General features: G+C 49.0%; 2 protein-coding genes across 2 annotated transcripts in view; one reads left to right on the top strand and one right to left on the bottom strand.

Annotated features, from left to right (window-relative positions):
- Positions 1-1,275: 1,275 nt before the first annotated feature.
- On the bottom strand, positions 1,276-7,228 carry TIMM21 (translocase of inner mitochondrial membrane 21). The gene is made up of 6 exons (XM_052660487.1): positions 6,648-7,228; positions 4,752-4,814; positions 4,556-4,653; positions 1,943-2,016; positions 1,756-1,861; positions 1,276-1,653 (listed from the first exon to the last, which is right to left on the bottom strand). The coding sequence occupies exons 1-6, from the start codon at positions 6,946-6,948 to the stop codon at positions 1,561-1,563; spliced, it is 735 nt and encodes a 244-aa protein (XP_052516447.1). The 5' UTR covers positions 6,949-7,228; the 3' UTR covers positions 1,276-1,560.
- A 703-nt stretch (positions 7,229-7,931) lies between these two features.
- The window catches only part of FBXO15 (F-box protein 15), a 34,322-nt gene continuing 26,243 nt past the window's right edge, over positions 7,932-16,010 (top strand). The window contains exons 1-3 of the mRNA XM_052660551.1: positions 7,932-8,059; positions 12,593-12,703; positions 14,519-14,623. Of these exons, the coding sequence (XP_052516511.1) occupies positions 7,932-8,059; positions 12,593-12,703; positions 14,519-14,623 (344 nt within the window). The remainder of the gene's footprint in view (positions 8,060-12,592; positions 12,704-14,518; positions 14,624-16,010) is intronic.

The following is a 16,010-nucleotide window of genomic DNA, read 5'->3' on the forward strand; positions in this document are numbered from 1 at the left end:
TTAGGGCAAAAATGATGCCTTGTGACCCCAATTCTCATAGAAGACTTTTGAAAATGCCACTGAAGGGAGGACCAATCCTACCCAACTAAGTGGTAGCTTCCATGACTGCTTTCCCAGGAAAGGAATATGAAAGGCCTGATTAAGAAAATTCCAAGTACCTGAGAATGTCTGGTAGCAAAACACAGATAAACATCTTAAAATGGTTAGTTCTCAAATATTTTCAAATGTTCATCTCAAGTCTGATTCCAAAATAGATGGAAAGAAGCTGCTTTGGGCATCTTTTTATTCAGTTCAGTCACTCAGTTTTCTCTTTGCAACCCCATGGATTGCGGCATGCCAGGCTTCCCTGTCTATCAGCAACTCTCAGAGCTTGCTCAAACTCATGTCCATAGTCGGTGATGCCATCCAACCATCTCATCCTCTGTCACCCCCTTCTCCTCCCGCCTTCAATCTTTTCCAGCATCAGGTCTTTTCCAATAAGTCAGTTCTTCTCATCAGGTGGCTAAAATATTGGAGCTTCAGCTTCAGCATCAGTCCTTCCAATGATTATTTGGCACTGATTTCCTTTAGGATGGACTGGTTGGATTTCCTTGCAGTCCAAGGGACTCTCAAGAGTCTTCTCCAACACCACAGTTCAAAAGCATCAATTCTTCAGTGCTCACTTTCTTTATGGTCCAACTCTCACATTCATACATGACTACTGGAAAAACCATAGCTTTCACTAGATGGACCTTTGTGGGTAAAGTAATGTCTCTGCCTTTTAATATGCTGTCTAAGTTTGTCATAGCTTCTTTCAAGGAGCAAGCATCTTCTAATTTCATGGCTGCAGCCACCATTTGCAGTGATTTTGGAGCCCAGGAAAATAAAGTCTCTTACTGTTTCCATTGTTTCCCCATCTATTTGGCATGAAGTGATGGGATTGGATGCCATGACCATAATTTTTTGAATGTTGAATTTTAAGCCAGCTTTTTCATTCTCCTCTTTCACTTCCATCAACAGGCTCTTTAGTTTCTCTTTGCTTTCTGCCATAAGGGTGGTGTCATCTGCATATCTGAGGTTACTGATATTTCTCCCAGCAATCTTGATTCCAGGTTGTGCTTCATCCAGTCCAGGACTTCACATGATGTACTCTGCATATAAGTTAAATAAGCAAGGTGATAATATACAGCCTTGATGTACTCCTTTCTCAATTGAACATCTTATTAGTTTCAATTTTATTTCACAGATTTTATACAACATAAAAAAGCATTAAATTTATTTACATGGTGTAAAACTTTTAATAAAAAATTTATCATATAAGATGTTCAGTAGAGCAGAAACTCTGCCTGTGACCATTAATGCAAAGATTTAACATAAAGTATGCTCTATTTCATGATTTTTCACTCTACGAGAAAATCTCTAATTCAGTTTGTCTAAATGTAACAACTACCCAGTAGCCTTCACTTTTATGAGCTTTACTCCCTCCTGTTTTATTCAAAACAGAGGCTGGCCGAGGGCTGTGATGATCAGAGCCTGTGACACTCATCAGGAAACACAAGCTTGCTGGTTCTTCTGATTGTCTCAGGATCGATTATCTTCAATGACAATAGTTCTAGAATAAGGTTCAAGTTCTACAAATATATATCGAAATTCATATTCACCACTTTCTGGGTTCTGAAAGAAAACAAAAACATAAACGAAAGAGCATCAAGGCCTTGCTTTCCCCTCGGCACTTCCATGAGTCCGGGTTCGGGACCCCTGCCCCACACGGCTCACCTCCTTCACTTCAAGATGCACGGTTCCCTGCTTCCCAGGCTCCGAGCCCTGGATGTAGAACTTCACTCGCATGTGTTTCAGCCCATCTTTTGTGTATTCAATAAAGCTGTCAAGAAAGTGGACAAGCCTGACTTCCTCTCACTTAAGCCTCTCCCACCAGCCCCCCGGATCCCGGCTGATCCCATACCTAACGTGCTGCCTTCGGCCTCGCCGTGTCGCCTCCCCATAGCCTTTGACGGGCTCGCCGAAAACACTGATGACCTAAAGGACACAGACCAGGCCTGCTCTGTCATGGTTATGGTTTTTTAAAGCTTCCTGGAAAAATATTTTCTGACAAACCAAGTGACCCCACAAACTGCAACACGCCAGGTTCCCCTGCCCTTCATTATCTCCCAGAGTTCACTCTAATTAATGTCCACTGAACATTTTTAGCAACATTTACCCAATGGTGTCTGATACTAAAACTTATGAGAGCAAAATGAAACTTTAGTCACTAAAGGGAAAGGGAAGTCGCTCAGTTGTGTCCGACTCTTCGCGACCCCATGGACTGTAGCCTACCAGGCTCCTCTGTGCGTGGGATTCTCCAGGCAAGAATACTGGAGTGGGTTGCCATTTCCTTCTCCAAAACACACATATAAAAACAAATGACCCTATTTAAAGCACACCAGATCGAGGGGTAGGAAACCATTATTCCTAATGGGAAAACTCACAATGAAGCAGACATGAAATTTTCACTGAACTGAAAATGCAAATACTTTGGAATACTTTCATAAAATACAAATTTGATACGAAAGTAAAACAAATATTGCTTCAACTCTAGAAATATTTAGTTTGTTTGTTGAGTGTCTTCAGTATCAAAATTTTCAGACATAAAGAAAAAGAAGTAATAGGTAAGATGAGACATATTAAAGAACTATGTATTTGAAACAAATCGGACAATTCTTCAAATAATTCACTATAATAGATTAAACATGTCAGTATCAGAACATTAGAATTTTCTGTTTTTCAGTCAGTCACAGTGCCTGGCAAAGAACAGGCCCCTAATAAATGCTGAGAAAATCAAGTTGTTTAAGTTTAATTATTCTTTGTAGCGCTCGTTCAGGCAGCAAATTAAGTTATGAGCTTGAAAACATCCCACTCCGCATTTATTCAGGGAAGTTCTGTTTTGTTCCAAATGCTGAAAATCACTGAATGGCTAGTTTGTGAACAACGCAGCAACTCTTCGTCTCTTCCAACATTTAACTATGCAACTGGTCATATTTATCATTGTAGTGTGTAAAGCATATCTTGTCAGGTAGAATTAGGTTTCCCAGTAACTACAGTGCTGCTGCTGCTGCTGCTGCTAAGTCGCTTCAGTTGTGTCCAACTCTGTGCGACCCCATAGACGGCAGCCCACCAGGCTCTGCTGTCCCTGGGATTCTCCAGGCAAGAACACTGGAGTGGGTTGCCATTTCCTTCTCCAGTAACTACAGTGGGAACTTCCTTATTCCCTGCTGAGTTTCACTCAGAGTGGCATCTCCTCCACGGCTCTCAGGTCGCCCAAGTTCAGTAAGAAGGAAAGACGTCAGAGACCGTTAGCTCCTGAGGCTTCCGTCCTGACGAGACTAGACACTGATGGAGCACACGGAGGCGGTGCCCAGGGAAACCCAGGGCAGGGCACGGATGCTGACAGGACCTACACTGACAGCGTCTGTGGGTTTGAAACCTTCCCGCCCCCCCCCAGGGACTGTCTCTTTGCTATTATTCCTTGGTCTATATGAGAAACAGCCATGCGATTTATGATGCTATATGCCATATTCTTTCAAAGTGCAAGAATTAAGCCTTCAATGAATTAGATTTTTCAATGCTGAAGCTTTGCACTCAGGGAGTAAGAAATCTGGGCCTTCACAGGCTACACTGGCTTTCTCTCTGTGACTGGAAAGCCGTATGGAAAACTTCCTTCTCGATGGGATCCTTTAAAAAAAAAAATCAACGTAGCTTTTCTGCGCCTGCCTACTCCTGGTTCAGGCAGGCTGTGCTTAAGACATAAGATCTGGAATCAGACAAACTTGGACTAGGTTCTGGCTCTCCCTCTTACCAGGCTTCCCTCGTGGCTCAGAAGGTAAAGAATCTGCCTACAAATGTGGGAGACCCGGGGCTTGATCCCTGAGTCGGGCAGATCCCCCGGAGGAGGGCATGGCAACTCCCTCTAGGATTCTTGCCTGGAGAATCCCATGGACAGAGGAGCCTGGCAGGGTACAGTCCATGGGGTTGCAAGGAGTCAGACATGACTGAGAGACTAACACATTCACGTTCTCCCTCTTACTGGCTTGGTCATCTTAGCTTTGTTAATTTACTCTCTTTAAATGTCAGTGTTCTTCTGCATGCAGGATAGAGACCGCGCCCAGCATAAGTGGTTCTCGTGCGAATGAGTGCTCAGACCTTGGGCAGCGTGTGTGGTGCACACTATGCTCTCAGTAAGCTCCAACAATTCCCACTATGATCGTGAGGTCATGGATCAGGTTTTTAAAAAGACTGGACACTTACTGCATGAGTTTAACATGCTGGTATAGTCTAAGCTTTTACAATTAGAACTGAAATGTCCCTGTATGGACCTCTGGGTGCTGCCCATAAATCAAAGCATTTCAAGTAGCGAACAAGGAGCTAATAACATAACCACAACCCAACCATTCTGATTTATTACATAAATTTCACCAGTCTCGGAACCACTATGTGACTTCTGCCCACCACTCCCCCAGTCACCCCAACGTTTTTTCCTCCCTATTATCGGAGCTGAAATAACTCAGCCTTGAAGACTAACCTCAGGATGCGATCTGCACTTTTCTAGGGCTTTCCCATATATCTTATTCGGACTAGATGAAGAAAAAAGTTCTCTGAAGATCGTGTAAAACAAGCCACCTGAAAATCACAGAAAAAGGAGATCTAGCAAAACAAGAACGAGCCAAATGGAGAGAGAAAAAGACATTCAGGAGGTTTATACTTGCTGTGATTCCAACCTGTAACGGTGATTCCAATAAGCACCACTATTAAGTAGGTAAAATCTCTTCCAGCTTCTTTCACTGTAAAGAGAAAACACCCCTGGTTACACGTGTGCCGGACATGAGCTGGATGCTCTTGGCTTCCGGATTTCCAGCAGGTGAGATGTGGGTTTGGGACACGGGAGGGGTCGGCGCGTGTTCTGGAGCAGCTGCTGTCAAATGTGCGCATTGGAATCACTTGAAAAGTTCTTTGGAAAGAACCACAGCCAACCCTGGGAGCAGGGCTGAGGAGCTGGTACTTTAGGTACTTGATCTTAATGCCTCCTTACTGTCTCAGATTAGGAAATCCTTTGATCCACTTCCTCTGAACCCTCCCACATGAAGTGGCAGCTCACGCCTCCCAGTTAAAGGCTAGCTCTTCCTCCTGCTCGAAGACCTGGTGGGGACTTCCACCTTGCAAGACACGTGCTCTGACCAGGGTACAATGTAACTGGAAGGAAGAAGGAAATGGGCTACCCCAGCCCTGAAGTGGCCAGAGGCCCCACCAGCAGAGCCAGCCATATCCTAAGGGAGACGGGAAGGGGCGCGAAATACAGACTGGGACGAATGGGAGCTGACTGATCAGCACTCTCCGATCAAACACTGAAGTCTGACAGGCAGCCTGGGAGCTGGTGCACAGCTCGGCTCGTGCTGGGAAAGATGGAGCGAGCGTGGTCCACATTAAGTGAAGTAAAAATGACAGCACTGCCACAGCAAACTGTGGGTGTACTCAAGCGGGTGTCGGACACCAGGGCCGGCTGTCCCGAGGGGGGCCTGGAAAACACTGCCCACGGGTGCTCTGACAGCCCTGGGGATGGCCCAGCACTGAAGCCAGGTGGCAACAGTCGTGACAATGAACAGCTCGGTTTCTGGACCTGAACCGCTCTTCACTCCTGGCATTCATTTACCGAAGGCAGGCCAACTCCATCAGGAGGCACTTGCGCAAGCATAAGATTCCCCTGGTCCTTCACCAGAGCCCCTCAGCCATTAACTTGGTGACCCTATGCTGGAAAAGGGGACACTTCAAGGTACACCGGACAGAGTCTAAGCTGACATCAATAACCTAAGGAGTCTCTATGGTCCCTCTGTGGAGTACCTGTGGTGGCTATGTAATAAAGAGCCTGGCATGTAAGAGGGTCACAGCTGGGTGGACTTACCAGACGGTTATTTCCCTGATTTTCGAAGTATTAACTGGAACGGCTACACTCAGTCATCAGCAACAATAGTCCCTAAACTAGGTCCTTTGAGGTGCATTGCCCACCATACCATAATCAGAAAAGTCGAATGGAAGCCTCTAAAACTGCCTGCCACTGATCAAAATAATAAATAAAAAACAGCACTGCATCTAAGGGCCAAATGTCAGAGACAGCGCTATTCTTAGAGACTAAAGATAGGTGTGGTTGTCCTAAGAGGTACTGGCGTGGCTATTAGGAAACTGAGATTAGATATACTCACATTCAATTTTTAATTGTGCAAAACTGGGGAAATTAGCCTTATACATACTACTGAGCCTGTCTGAAAAAGTAAACGGTGAGATTCAAATGAGATGAAGTAACACCTGGGAAATCTACTTGTCTGTTACAAAACATCAAACAACGGTTTTATAAGCTCTCTCCACACCAAACTAATAAAAGTTGAGAAAAATCTTACAGGCATAGTTCAGCAAAGTTGCATCAAAATCAACCGTCAAATGTGAATTCTCAAATCTGGGAAGAAAATTGCAGGCCTATCGTCTCTGCTTCTGAACTGCTTTCAACGGTTCTACCTTTTAATTTGCGTGAACCGTTTATTCTCGGTTCTGAACTTATATAAAGGGCGTTGGCAGCTCCCGTCACGTTTGCTGAGAGACTGAGCGCTACACGGAATCCCCTTTACCTTTCTGTGACGTTGAGAGGACAGTTTCCCTGCCCTGACTCCTGTGCACAGACACTTGCTTGCTGCCGTCCTCCTTCGCGCTCTGGGGGCTCCGTCTTTGCGTCCAGATGGATCTCTGGTTGACTCCCCAAATACACGTAGGTCGCGTCGCCGTGTTCTTCTCTTGCAGCCCCCATCTCCACCTGGGCTCAGTCTGCGAGCAAGCTCTGTGAGGCACGAAGTGTGGCAGAAACCATGGCTTCCCGGGGCACCCATGCAGCCTCTCCGCGCACCGCACAGCTCTCAGGAGAGTGCAGATCATGCTCCCGGAAGGTCGCCCCGCTCAGGGAAGACGCCAGCTGTGAAGAGCAGACCTTCGCGACCTGCCACACACCCGGCCGGGCGCGGGCTCGAGCGCTCGCGTCCACACCGGTGACGCTGCACGGGCGTGTTCGGCGAAAACGTTAGCTCCAACTGCGTCAATCAAGACAGAACGTCTCCCGAAAGGAGCTGACGCCCAGTTTCCCTTCCCTTCTGCTCTCCTTTCATTGGACTCAAAGTACTTGGATTCCTTTCTCTGCTGACATTCACCTGATCCCCGGCAGGCCCCTCGCAAAGGGACCTGGGAGACCGCTAGGAGCCCTGGGAGTGGTAGTTCGAGGGCGGCACTCCTCCCAGAACTGCCGCGGCGCGGGACGCTCAAGGACTACATCTCCCACAGTGCAAGGCAGCCGGGGCGCGCGCGGACGCCTCGGGGCCTCCCTCACGCCCTCCCTCACGCCCCTGCGCGGACGCCACGCGCCTCGGCGGGACAGGAAGGCGGGGCTTTGTTGGTGGCCGGCGGGGTGGGAGGCCCTGGCGCTGCGTACTTCAGGAACTTGCAAAAATCAAGTTCGCGGTTACAAACCGCCTATCCCGGTGTCCCACTAGAAGGGGCCGTGCCAACTGGGGAATTCTCGGTCTGACTGTGGCCCTGCTGTTGCCTCTGGGCAGACGATGTGGCCTTTTCGTTTGGTGTGCTTAAACAAGTCGGGCAGGAAGTAGCGAAGACTACCCCAGAGCCAGCAGGTGGGGAGGGCGAAGCACTCTCAGAGCCCGCGTGGGAGCACAGGGCCCGCGTTGCGCTCTCGCCGCCGCCAGGCGTCCTCGGCGTTGGCGTCGGCGCCAGGTCCCCTGGAGCCGGCTGATAGGCGGAGTTGCCCTCGGCCCCGCCCCCCCCACAGCTCCTCTGCGCACGCGCCAGCGAGGGGGCGTGTCCCAGGGCGGTGCGACGGCCAGGAGGAGGAGCGTCGGCGCTGGGTATCCATGGCGATCGGACGCGGCCGGCTCTTGCAGCTGCAATGGCAGTGCCTCTTGGCGCGGCCCCCGCCTCTTGGCTGCTTTGGCTCAGCTTTCGGGAGCCCCGGGGCTGCCGCGGGGCGCGCAGGGTTCAGGTGACTCTCCGGGGGTGGGGTGGCGTTGGGGCGGGCGCCCGGGAGCCCCGACAGGAGTAGCCCCTCACTCCCCCGCCTCCCTTTCTCTTTCTTTTCATTGATTCCGACCTGTTAGCGCGGGAAAGGTCTGGAAGGACGGAGAGAGGAAGTGTCTAAAACTTGGAAGCGTGGGGTAACCCCAAGTCACGGTACAAGTCGAGGAGCTTCCCTGGAATATTCTGTCTCCTCGGTTCACTCAGTTAGTGGGCCCTGGGGGTACGGGGGCGTGTGAGCCCCTAGACCTGGAGCAGCCCTCGCGGAGAGCCGCCGCGTGGACGCGCCCACCTACGCGGGCAGGTGGGAATCTCCGCGCTCCCGCGCCGCGTAGCCGGCAAGGCTCCCCTCCAAAGCATGTTCCCGAAGTTATTTCCTACCTAATTCTGGGGCCGGGTTTTTGTCTTTTTTATGACTTTAGAAAAGTCGATTCTACTTATCAAAACATAATCAATTTTCTCTCCTGCACCCAGTTCACGAATGGAGGACTCAGCCCCCTAACCAGGTAACGCTTTTAGGCAGGTTGGTCTGCGAGCTGCACCTCCGCCATCACGGCCAGGTTTGCGTTTCTGAGCAGACCCTGCGGGGATGCCTTCTGTTAATAGACAGACACCCCTCGGTGCTCGCTCCCCGATTCTCTTCTGCAGTCTTGTCCAAGCGGGGGAGGGTGTGTGTATGTGTGTTGTTGTTGTTCTGGTGACAGGGGGCTCGTCTTCCCTCCAGTTCTCTCGGGGTGCCCGGCGGCTGAAGGGTGGTCCTCTTATGCAGTCACAGAAGGAGATAGGAGGAGTGAGGTCGGGGAGGGGCACGGCGCTTGAGGCGGCAACTGCTTTCCAAAAGGAACTTCAGCTTAACTCCAAGGATAGTGGCTCACTTCACAGAGTGAATGTCTGAGGAAGTATCCCTAGTGCTGTCTTCATGTCTTATTACATCCCTTTCTTTGATCCTGAGCTGTTCCTAGCTCTGCACCGGTCTTCCCAGTTAGCTTGCAGGGTGGAGGAATAGTGCTAAGGACCGTTTGGATTCTTGAAGACTCTCTTTTTGCTTGTAGATCTCGATTTATGGATATAGAAAGTCTGCCATATTATGCCTTCTAATAAACCAGATGTCTGTGTTTAAGCATAGAAAAGGATTCTGTTACTAAGCAGTGACTAACACTTACATGACTGCTACTTACCAGCTCAACTACTTAAGGAATATTTTTTTCGCCCTGAATCTCCAGGACTGTGTCCCGTGTCCATCCTGCCAGGATCCATTACCCCGTTTACACGAGTTTCAGAAGCAGGGCCCCCCCCCCCCCCCCCCAGGTATTACAGTGACAGTTGGTTCTTGAGAATAGCTGTAAACGCTCTACATATCACAAGCCTCGTGACAAAATGGTGATAATGCCTGCAAAATTTCTATTATGTAGGAGAGAAAGACAGGAATTTAAAGTAGGAAGATTGAACTTTAAATCAATTTGCCACTGTTACTAAAATTAGTCTTTATATATAAGGTTCTGTTAGTGGGAAGCAGGATGATTGTTACATGATGAATCTTCTATTACTTTGCAAGTTGAGTGAACGTCTTGTTGAAATGATGTAATTAGAATGCCTGTAATTATGCCTGGCATGGAAGTGTGCATGGCAGTCTGTGATTTGGTGGTATATAAATTCATTTTGGTCAAGAAGTCAGATCTTAAGAATGGTTATAGTCTAAGTAGGTGATTATTTTTAATGTCTTGAGGCAGAAAAAATTAGATTTTAACAATCACACAAAATGTTTAATATGTTTAAATCTTTTTAACACAAAATATGAATTTGTATAAATATCTTAAACTATAAGAATATCACAGAAAGCTGTCAAGTTGGCTTAGTTTCTGCTTGGTCTAATTTCTTTGATTTATCAGATATTAAGAATCAGGCCCAGAAAGTAGGTTTTTAAAATACTGAACTTAATTCAAAGCAATCAGGTAAAGTTTGTCACTTGAAAAAAAATTAGTTTTAAACTAACTGTCATCTTACTAGTTATAAAGCTTAATACGCACTGCTTAACTTTGTAGCCATACAGAGCTTCATGACATGCATGGGACTTCTGGTGGTGAACTGTGTAGCTCTGAAGAATGTGCAGTTAGTTTATTTTATGGAGAAATGCAGATATGCTCTCAATGGTGCCAAAGTCCAAAACGATAAGATATATGGTGACACAGGCGTCACTGTTAATTACTTCATTAGAGCCTCAGTCTTCTGCTCTGGCAATGCAGGGCTAGGGAGATCTAGTTTAATCATGGAAAACCAAAACAGGAACAAATAGGCTGTCCTTTTCAAACAGATATGAGCTAGTGGGCAGGGGATTCCCTCTTGACCTGGAACACTAATGTAACAATTTTGGGAAAAAAGGTTAAAGAAGTTTTAAGCTTTCTGCAGGGTGTGCTCAGAGGACCTGGAGCCCAGAATGCTTGGGGGCCTTTGAGAACCAAGGCTCCAGCTGAAAGGATGTTTTTTGCTGTGATAGCTGTGCTCCCAGACCTTCCTGTGTGGGGGGTTCTCAGTTTTGAGATGAGAACAACAAACCTCCCTTACAACTCATTACATTTTCAGTACACAGGAAATATTAGAGAGTACACTGTGTTCTCCAGTCTTCCAAGTTCTGTTTAAAAACAAGCACCGCCATAAACTATAATCCCCTAATCTTGTGAATCAGATGTATTACCAGTTAGTACCTTGTTATCTTTCCTTGCAGACTGCTTTTCTTTGTGTGTATGTGTTTGGTTTTTTCCTCTGAAGAGAGAAATACAAACATAAGATTTTGTAGTGTATGCTGATAGAGTCTGCATTTTCGATCGATGTGTTATTAATTTAGAAAATATTTATTGAGTGCCTTCTTCATGCTGGGGGTGTTGTGGGTGATAGGCAGTGAGTAGACCTCATGCAGAAGCCCTGCCAGCACAGCCCTTCCACCCCAGTGACGTTGGGCGAGTGAAATGTGCGGTAGACACAAATGTGTGGTGACGCGTGCTAAGGAAACCAATGGGGGGGCTTCGCGTGTGCATGCAGTGCAGATTGGAGTTTAGAGGGCGTGGCTGGAAGATCTCGGTGGGATGGTGCCGTCTCTACCCAGGAGACGCAGAATGCCGTCTAGATCCTCCGTGCCGGCTTCATGCAGCCAGAGGCACTCGGGTGCTCTTCACCTCCCCTGACTTCCTGGCCAAGTGCACAGACGCAGGGTGGGAGGGGGCAGGATGAGATGCTCGTTTGGAAAGCTCTGCAATGCCCTCTCCCCCTTTAGTCAGAGAATCCCACCTGGGCACTAATTTTTATACTTCTACTGACATTTTTGTTTAAGTAAAGATATCCATAGCCAACAAGCTGTAAGTCCACTGATCTTGTTTGTCTCCATGGCAGGCACCAGGTGATGCCAAGTCTGTGGGCAGCACCGTCCCCAAGCCTCCTGAGAGCAGGCTGTGCTCACGGTTAAGGGCCATCCTTTGATCTGTCCATGTGGACTTCATTCTTGCACTCCCAGAGAGACTATTGCCCTGTCTTCCAAGGTCTTGGGGTCCCTTTCCTTTGCCCCCCCAGTCATCGTGCATATCTGGTAGGAAAAATGGGATGGGGTGATTAAACCGGTGGTGAACAGAGTGTACCCTCAGAGCCATAGCGTTGGTGAGCCAAGCACGTGGATGCTGCATACTCTAGGTTCTGCTTGATTCTGAAATGTGTGCTGGCTGGGAGGGTCAGTGATTGTGTGTCTTTGTGTGGTGGGGGGTGGGGGTCAGGTGTGTGGAGGCAGGTAAGGAAGCAGGTTCCAGATCGCCCCAGCAGAAGCAGCGTGTCAACCGGGAGGTGTGCGCTTGCTGACTGGCTGGGCGTCTCAGGTCCCTGGCCAGCTGCTGTTGAGAGCGGCTGGTCTTGAGGGGTGACTGTAGTGAACATTGATTTTAGCAGGTGGGCGTTTGGTGGTCCTGTGGCTGTGACTGCCGGAGCCAGAACTGGGACCGCTCGTTAGCCCTCCAAGATGGGCAAGCCTGAGGACGGTGCCAGATCCAGTTCAGGAATTTAAGTTTTTTTTTTTCAAACCCTACTGAGACATGCTGCAATTCATGGGTTCGCAAAAAGTCGGACACGACTGAGCGACTGAACTGAACTGATGTTAACTGTACTGTTTTTCTGTTGTGTTATTTAAACTGGACAGTTGGCACATTTTATCTTCCATTTTTGCTTCCATTCAGTACTCTTTTTTTTTTTAATGTATTTATTTTTGATTCAAGGATAATTGCTTCACTGTTTCCACCAAGTTCTTTCTGTAGCACCTTTTGATATGCTGATGGTTTATAAGAAGCAGCAGAGTCAGCCCAGCCTCCAGGTTTGCTCAGGACACTGAATGTCTGACTGCCACCCCCGCCTTCCGTAGACGAAGTTTCACAGCGAGTCGTCTTTGGAGTGCATGAATCCTTTCTGTTTCGCAGAGGGGAACGGACAGTTCACCTTTGTAATTAGTATTTTCCCCGTGTGCTTTCAGAACGAGGCCAGGCGCCATGTTGCCCTCAGGCCCCGCTGCCCTGAGTCGCCATGCCCGGCAGGACAAGGTCTGCAGAAGGCCCAGCGCAGGCTGCTCTGCGTCCCTGGACAGGTAAGGGGCGAGGTGCTCTGCCGCAGCTCAGGGCTGCAGGGGCGGCGTTATTAGAGAAAGCTTAGTGCCGGATACACCAGGCTGCTATTTTGAGCTCTCTAAGAACAGACGTGTGTGGGGAGAATGTGCAGCATGGAGAGCCGGCTGTGAGTCATCACAGCCTGTCACGGTGATCATCAGACTAGTCTCATGAAGCCGAACTTGAAAAGTGACAAGTGCATTTAATTTTCCTTTTTGAAAATGTTCTTCACAATTATTCACTTTCTACTTGATAAAGACCCTTGGAAAAGGAGAAAGAAGATTAAAGTGTGTCCTTTGGAGAGCTCAGGAGGTCTCGGACTTACTTGGCTTTCAGGATTTGGGGAACCCTTTTCTGTCATGTCAGGTTCCGTTCTGTGACCCTCAACAACAAGATCTGTAGAAACTGATAAAAATACTTGCTATTTGAAATTGATGCTGAAATGCCTGTGGCTTAGTACCGTACTAACGTCTCTGGAGCAGCAGCTGTGCGCTCAATGTTGTGTGCAGTCCTGGAAAGTGGGCACCACCGGGGGCGTCTTGCAGGGCGGGGAGCGGGCTCCCCTAGTCCACGTGCTGCAGAACGCGGATTCGCACAGAAAACCTGAGTTCAAGTTTTGGACGTTTAATACCACGTCGTAACTTGCTCAGGTAACAGTGTCCATACTTGCACTATGTTCTTAAAAAGAAGAAAAGCCAAAAAAGAAAGATTTAACTAAGGACGTGGATTTAAACGTTAAACCATACACTCTGGGAATTTTGTTGTTCATTCACTCAGTCGTGTCTGATTCTTTGCGATCCCATGAACTGCAGCTCGCCAGTCTCCATGTCCTTCACTATCTCCTGGAATTTGCTCAAACTCATGTCCACTGAGTTGGTGATGCCATCCAACCATCTCATCCTCTGCCATCCCCTTCTCCTTCTGCCTTCAATCTTTCCCAGCATCAGGGTCTTTTCCAATGAGTAGGCTCTTTGCATTAGGCAGCCAAAGTATTGGAGCTTCAGCATCAGTCCTTCCAATTCAGGATTGATTTCCTTTAGGATTAACTGGTTTCATCTTGCTATCCGAGGCACTCTCAAGAGTTGTCTTCTTACTCTTCTCTGGGAATAGACTCTGTCATACAATAATCTGATAGGAGAACTAGAACAAATATCGCTTTAGCTGATCTGTCCATGGATACCAGAGGGCCTTCTCTGAACCAAACGCTCTGCTTGGGGAAGGAGGCAGTTGGTGAGCCACTCACATGTGTTCTCATGAGGCTTCCAGTCCTGTGGAGGACCCAGATTGAAACAGGGAGTGGGTTATAAATTGGGGTACGTGCTGTCCAGAAAGCAAATGGACTCTTTAATCCAGATTAGTAGGGCGGGATGGTCAGGCAAGACTTCTCTTGAGGAGCTAACATTTAAGCTGAGAACTGAACACAGAGACGAAAGGGCCTGGAGAAGAGCCTCCAGAGAGGGGCAGCGCAGTGGGCTGGGGGCCTGCACCTGCTGCCGGAGTGGGGTGCTGGGGGTGGGGGCGAGGGAGGGAGCCCGCAGGCCCAGGGGAGGGGCGGGCCTTGTTCTCCCTGTGGGGCTTTATGCTCGTAGGTGCTCACCGTTTGCTTTCTGACATTGCCTCGTTCACTTCTCTGCCTGCGTCCCTCCTTCCCAAGGAGGGCAGAGGGAGAGACGCCAGCAGAGCTGAGACGGGAGCCCCGGGACTCTTGCACAGAAAGGGCTGCTTGTGTTGGGAGGTGAACGGCCAGGTGTTTTCTGGAAGCTGCTCTGACTCCTCTCCTCCCCCCTGCCCCTCAGTTTGCCCTCAGAGGTCCTGCTGAAGATCCTGTCCTACCTGGATGCGGCGGCCCTGCTGTGCGCCGGGTGCGTGAGCAGGCGCTTCTATCACCTGGCCAACGACAAGTAAGGAGACTGCACGTTGCTGTCGGGTCCAGTGGCGTTTTGATGGAAGTTGTGAAAACTAGAGAGAGCTTCTGAGCCATTTTTGAGAATGTAGAAGAATTTCGAGAGCGGTTTCAGACATATGTCTCCCGGGTGAAGTTTTCAGTGGTTTGCCTTTCCGCGTTTTAGGAAAGGGATAGTCTTTGCATGAACTGGAAAAGGTCACGCTTGTTCTCGATGAAGCTGTTGGAGAAAGTGGCCTCCGGTCTGTTTTCCGGGAGGACTCGCTGTCCCCCAGAGGTGGGCAGGCTTCCCCCGCAGCCTGCGCTGGCGTGGGACCTGCCCTGACCTGCCCCGCTGGGCCTTGTGGAGCAGACCCCGAAGGAAGAAAACCTGGCTGCCGTGGGACATGCTTGGTGCAGGGGTGTGAGGGGAGGGCAGGGAGGACAGAGCGTGCCCAGGGAGCCTCTGCCCCGGAGAGGAGGCCCGCAGAGCCCCCGGGCTGGTGGGGGGTCCGTGGGAAGAGGGGTGAAACCCCTTCTTCTGTGCTGTCGCTATGATCTCTGTCGGCGGCTCAGAACGTTGTCTCGAGGGTGAGACGTGGGCTCCCCCAGCTTCTGGCGAGTGTTGTGGGGTCTTAGCTGTGACACCCCTCTGTTTTCAACATCAGAAGGGTCAGACGGGTGTTGGTCCCACACAGAAGCCCCGTGTCAACCAGTGCAGAGAGCATGATGGAGGGGAATGCGGATTTCAGGAGTGGTTTACTTGGTGAGGGGGCGGAGAGGGAGGGGGCAGGGCTGTGGTATGTAGACACAGCTGCACAGCGCTCCTCAGTGCGGGGTCTGCAACAGCTGCATCAGAGCCAGCGGGGAAGGTGAAAAAAGTATCAGACCCCTGGTATACATTTCTGCAGATTTAAATTCTGTGTTCTAGAATCTGTGTTAAAAATCTCTCCAGCCACGTTCCCATAATAAGAAGGGGACATATGCCATTCTCTGGTTGGTCAGGGTGGTTTTCTTATCCGTTAACTTTAAAAAGATATTTCCTGTATGAGAAAATACGTGTCTGTGTCAGTATATATGCATAGTGTCAGTTCCTGAGATAGTTCGAGAATGAATGGAAAGCAAGTTTTGTGTGTCTCTCCCTTAGTGACCCTCAGAGATGAAGACATTCACTGAGGCAAAGAGCAGTGAGGCGTTTTTCAAGGACGGGGTTGACTAAATGGCCAGAACTGTAGCTTCTTGGGAGTTCTTACTTAATTCAAGGACAGAACTGAGACTATTCAGATAAACTGCTAAGCCGTAAGTTTCTTAGGCTTTGTCCCCTCAGTCCAAGGCCCACGGGGTGCAGGCCCTGGGCTCTCAGCAGACTGGGAGCCTCAGCTGTAGTTAGATTCTTTGCACTTCTG

The sequence above is a fragment of the Budorcas taxicolor genome, chromosome 22 (genome assembly GCF_023091745.1).
Source record: "Budorcas taxicolor isolate Tak-1 chromosome 22, Takin1.1, whole genome shotgun sequence".
In the NCBI taxonomy this organism is placed as follows: domain Eukaryota; kingdom Metazoa; phylum Chordata; class Mammalia; order Artiodactyla; family Bovidae; genus Budorcas; species Budorcas taxicolor.

Coding starts and splice junctions, on each gene's coding strand:
- TIMM21 (XM_052660487.1), bottom strand. CDS start 6,948: ATGATCTGCACTCTCCTGAGAGCTGTGCGGTGCGCGGAGAGGCTGCAT. Junction 4,815..6,647: donor CCTCTCAACGTCACAGAAAG/GTAAAGGGGATT, acceptor TTCTCTTTACAG/TGAAAGAAGCTGGAAGAGAT. Junction 4,654..4,751: donor TATTGGAATCACCGTTACAG/GTTGGAATCACA, acceptor TGTGATTTTCAG/GTGGCTTGTTTTACACGATC.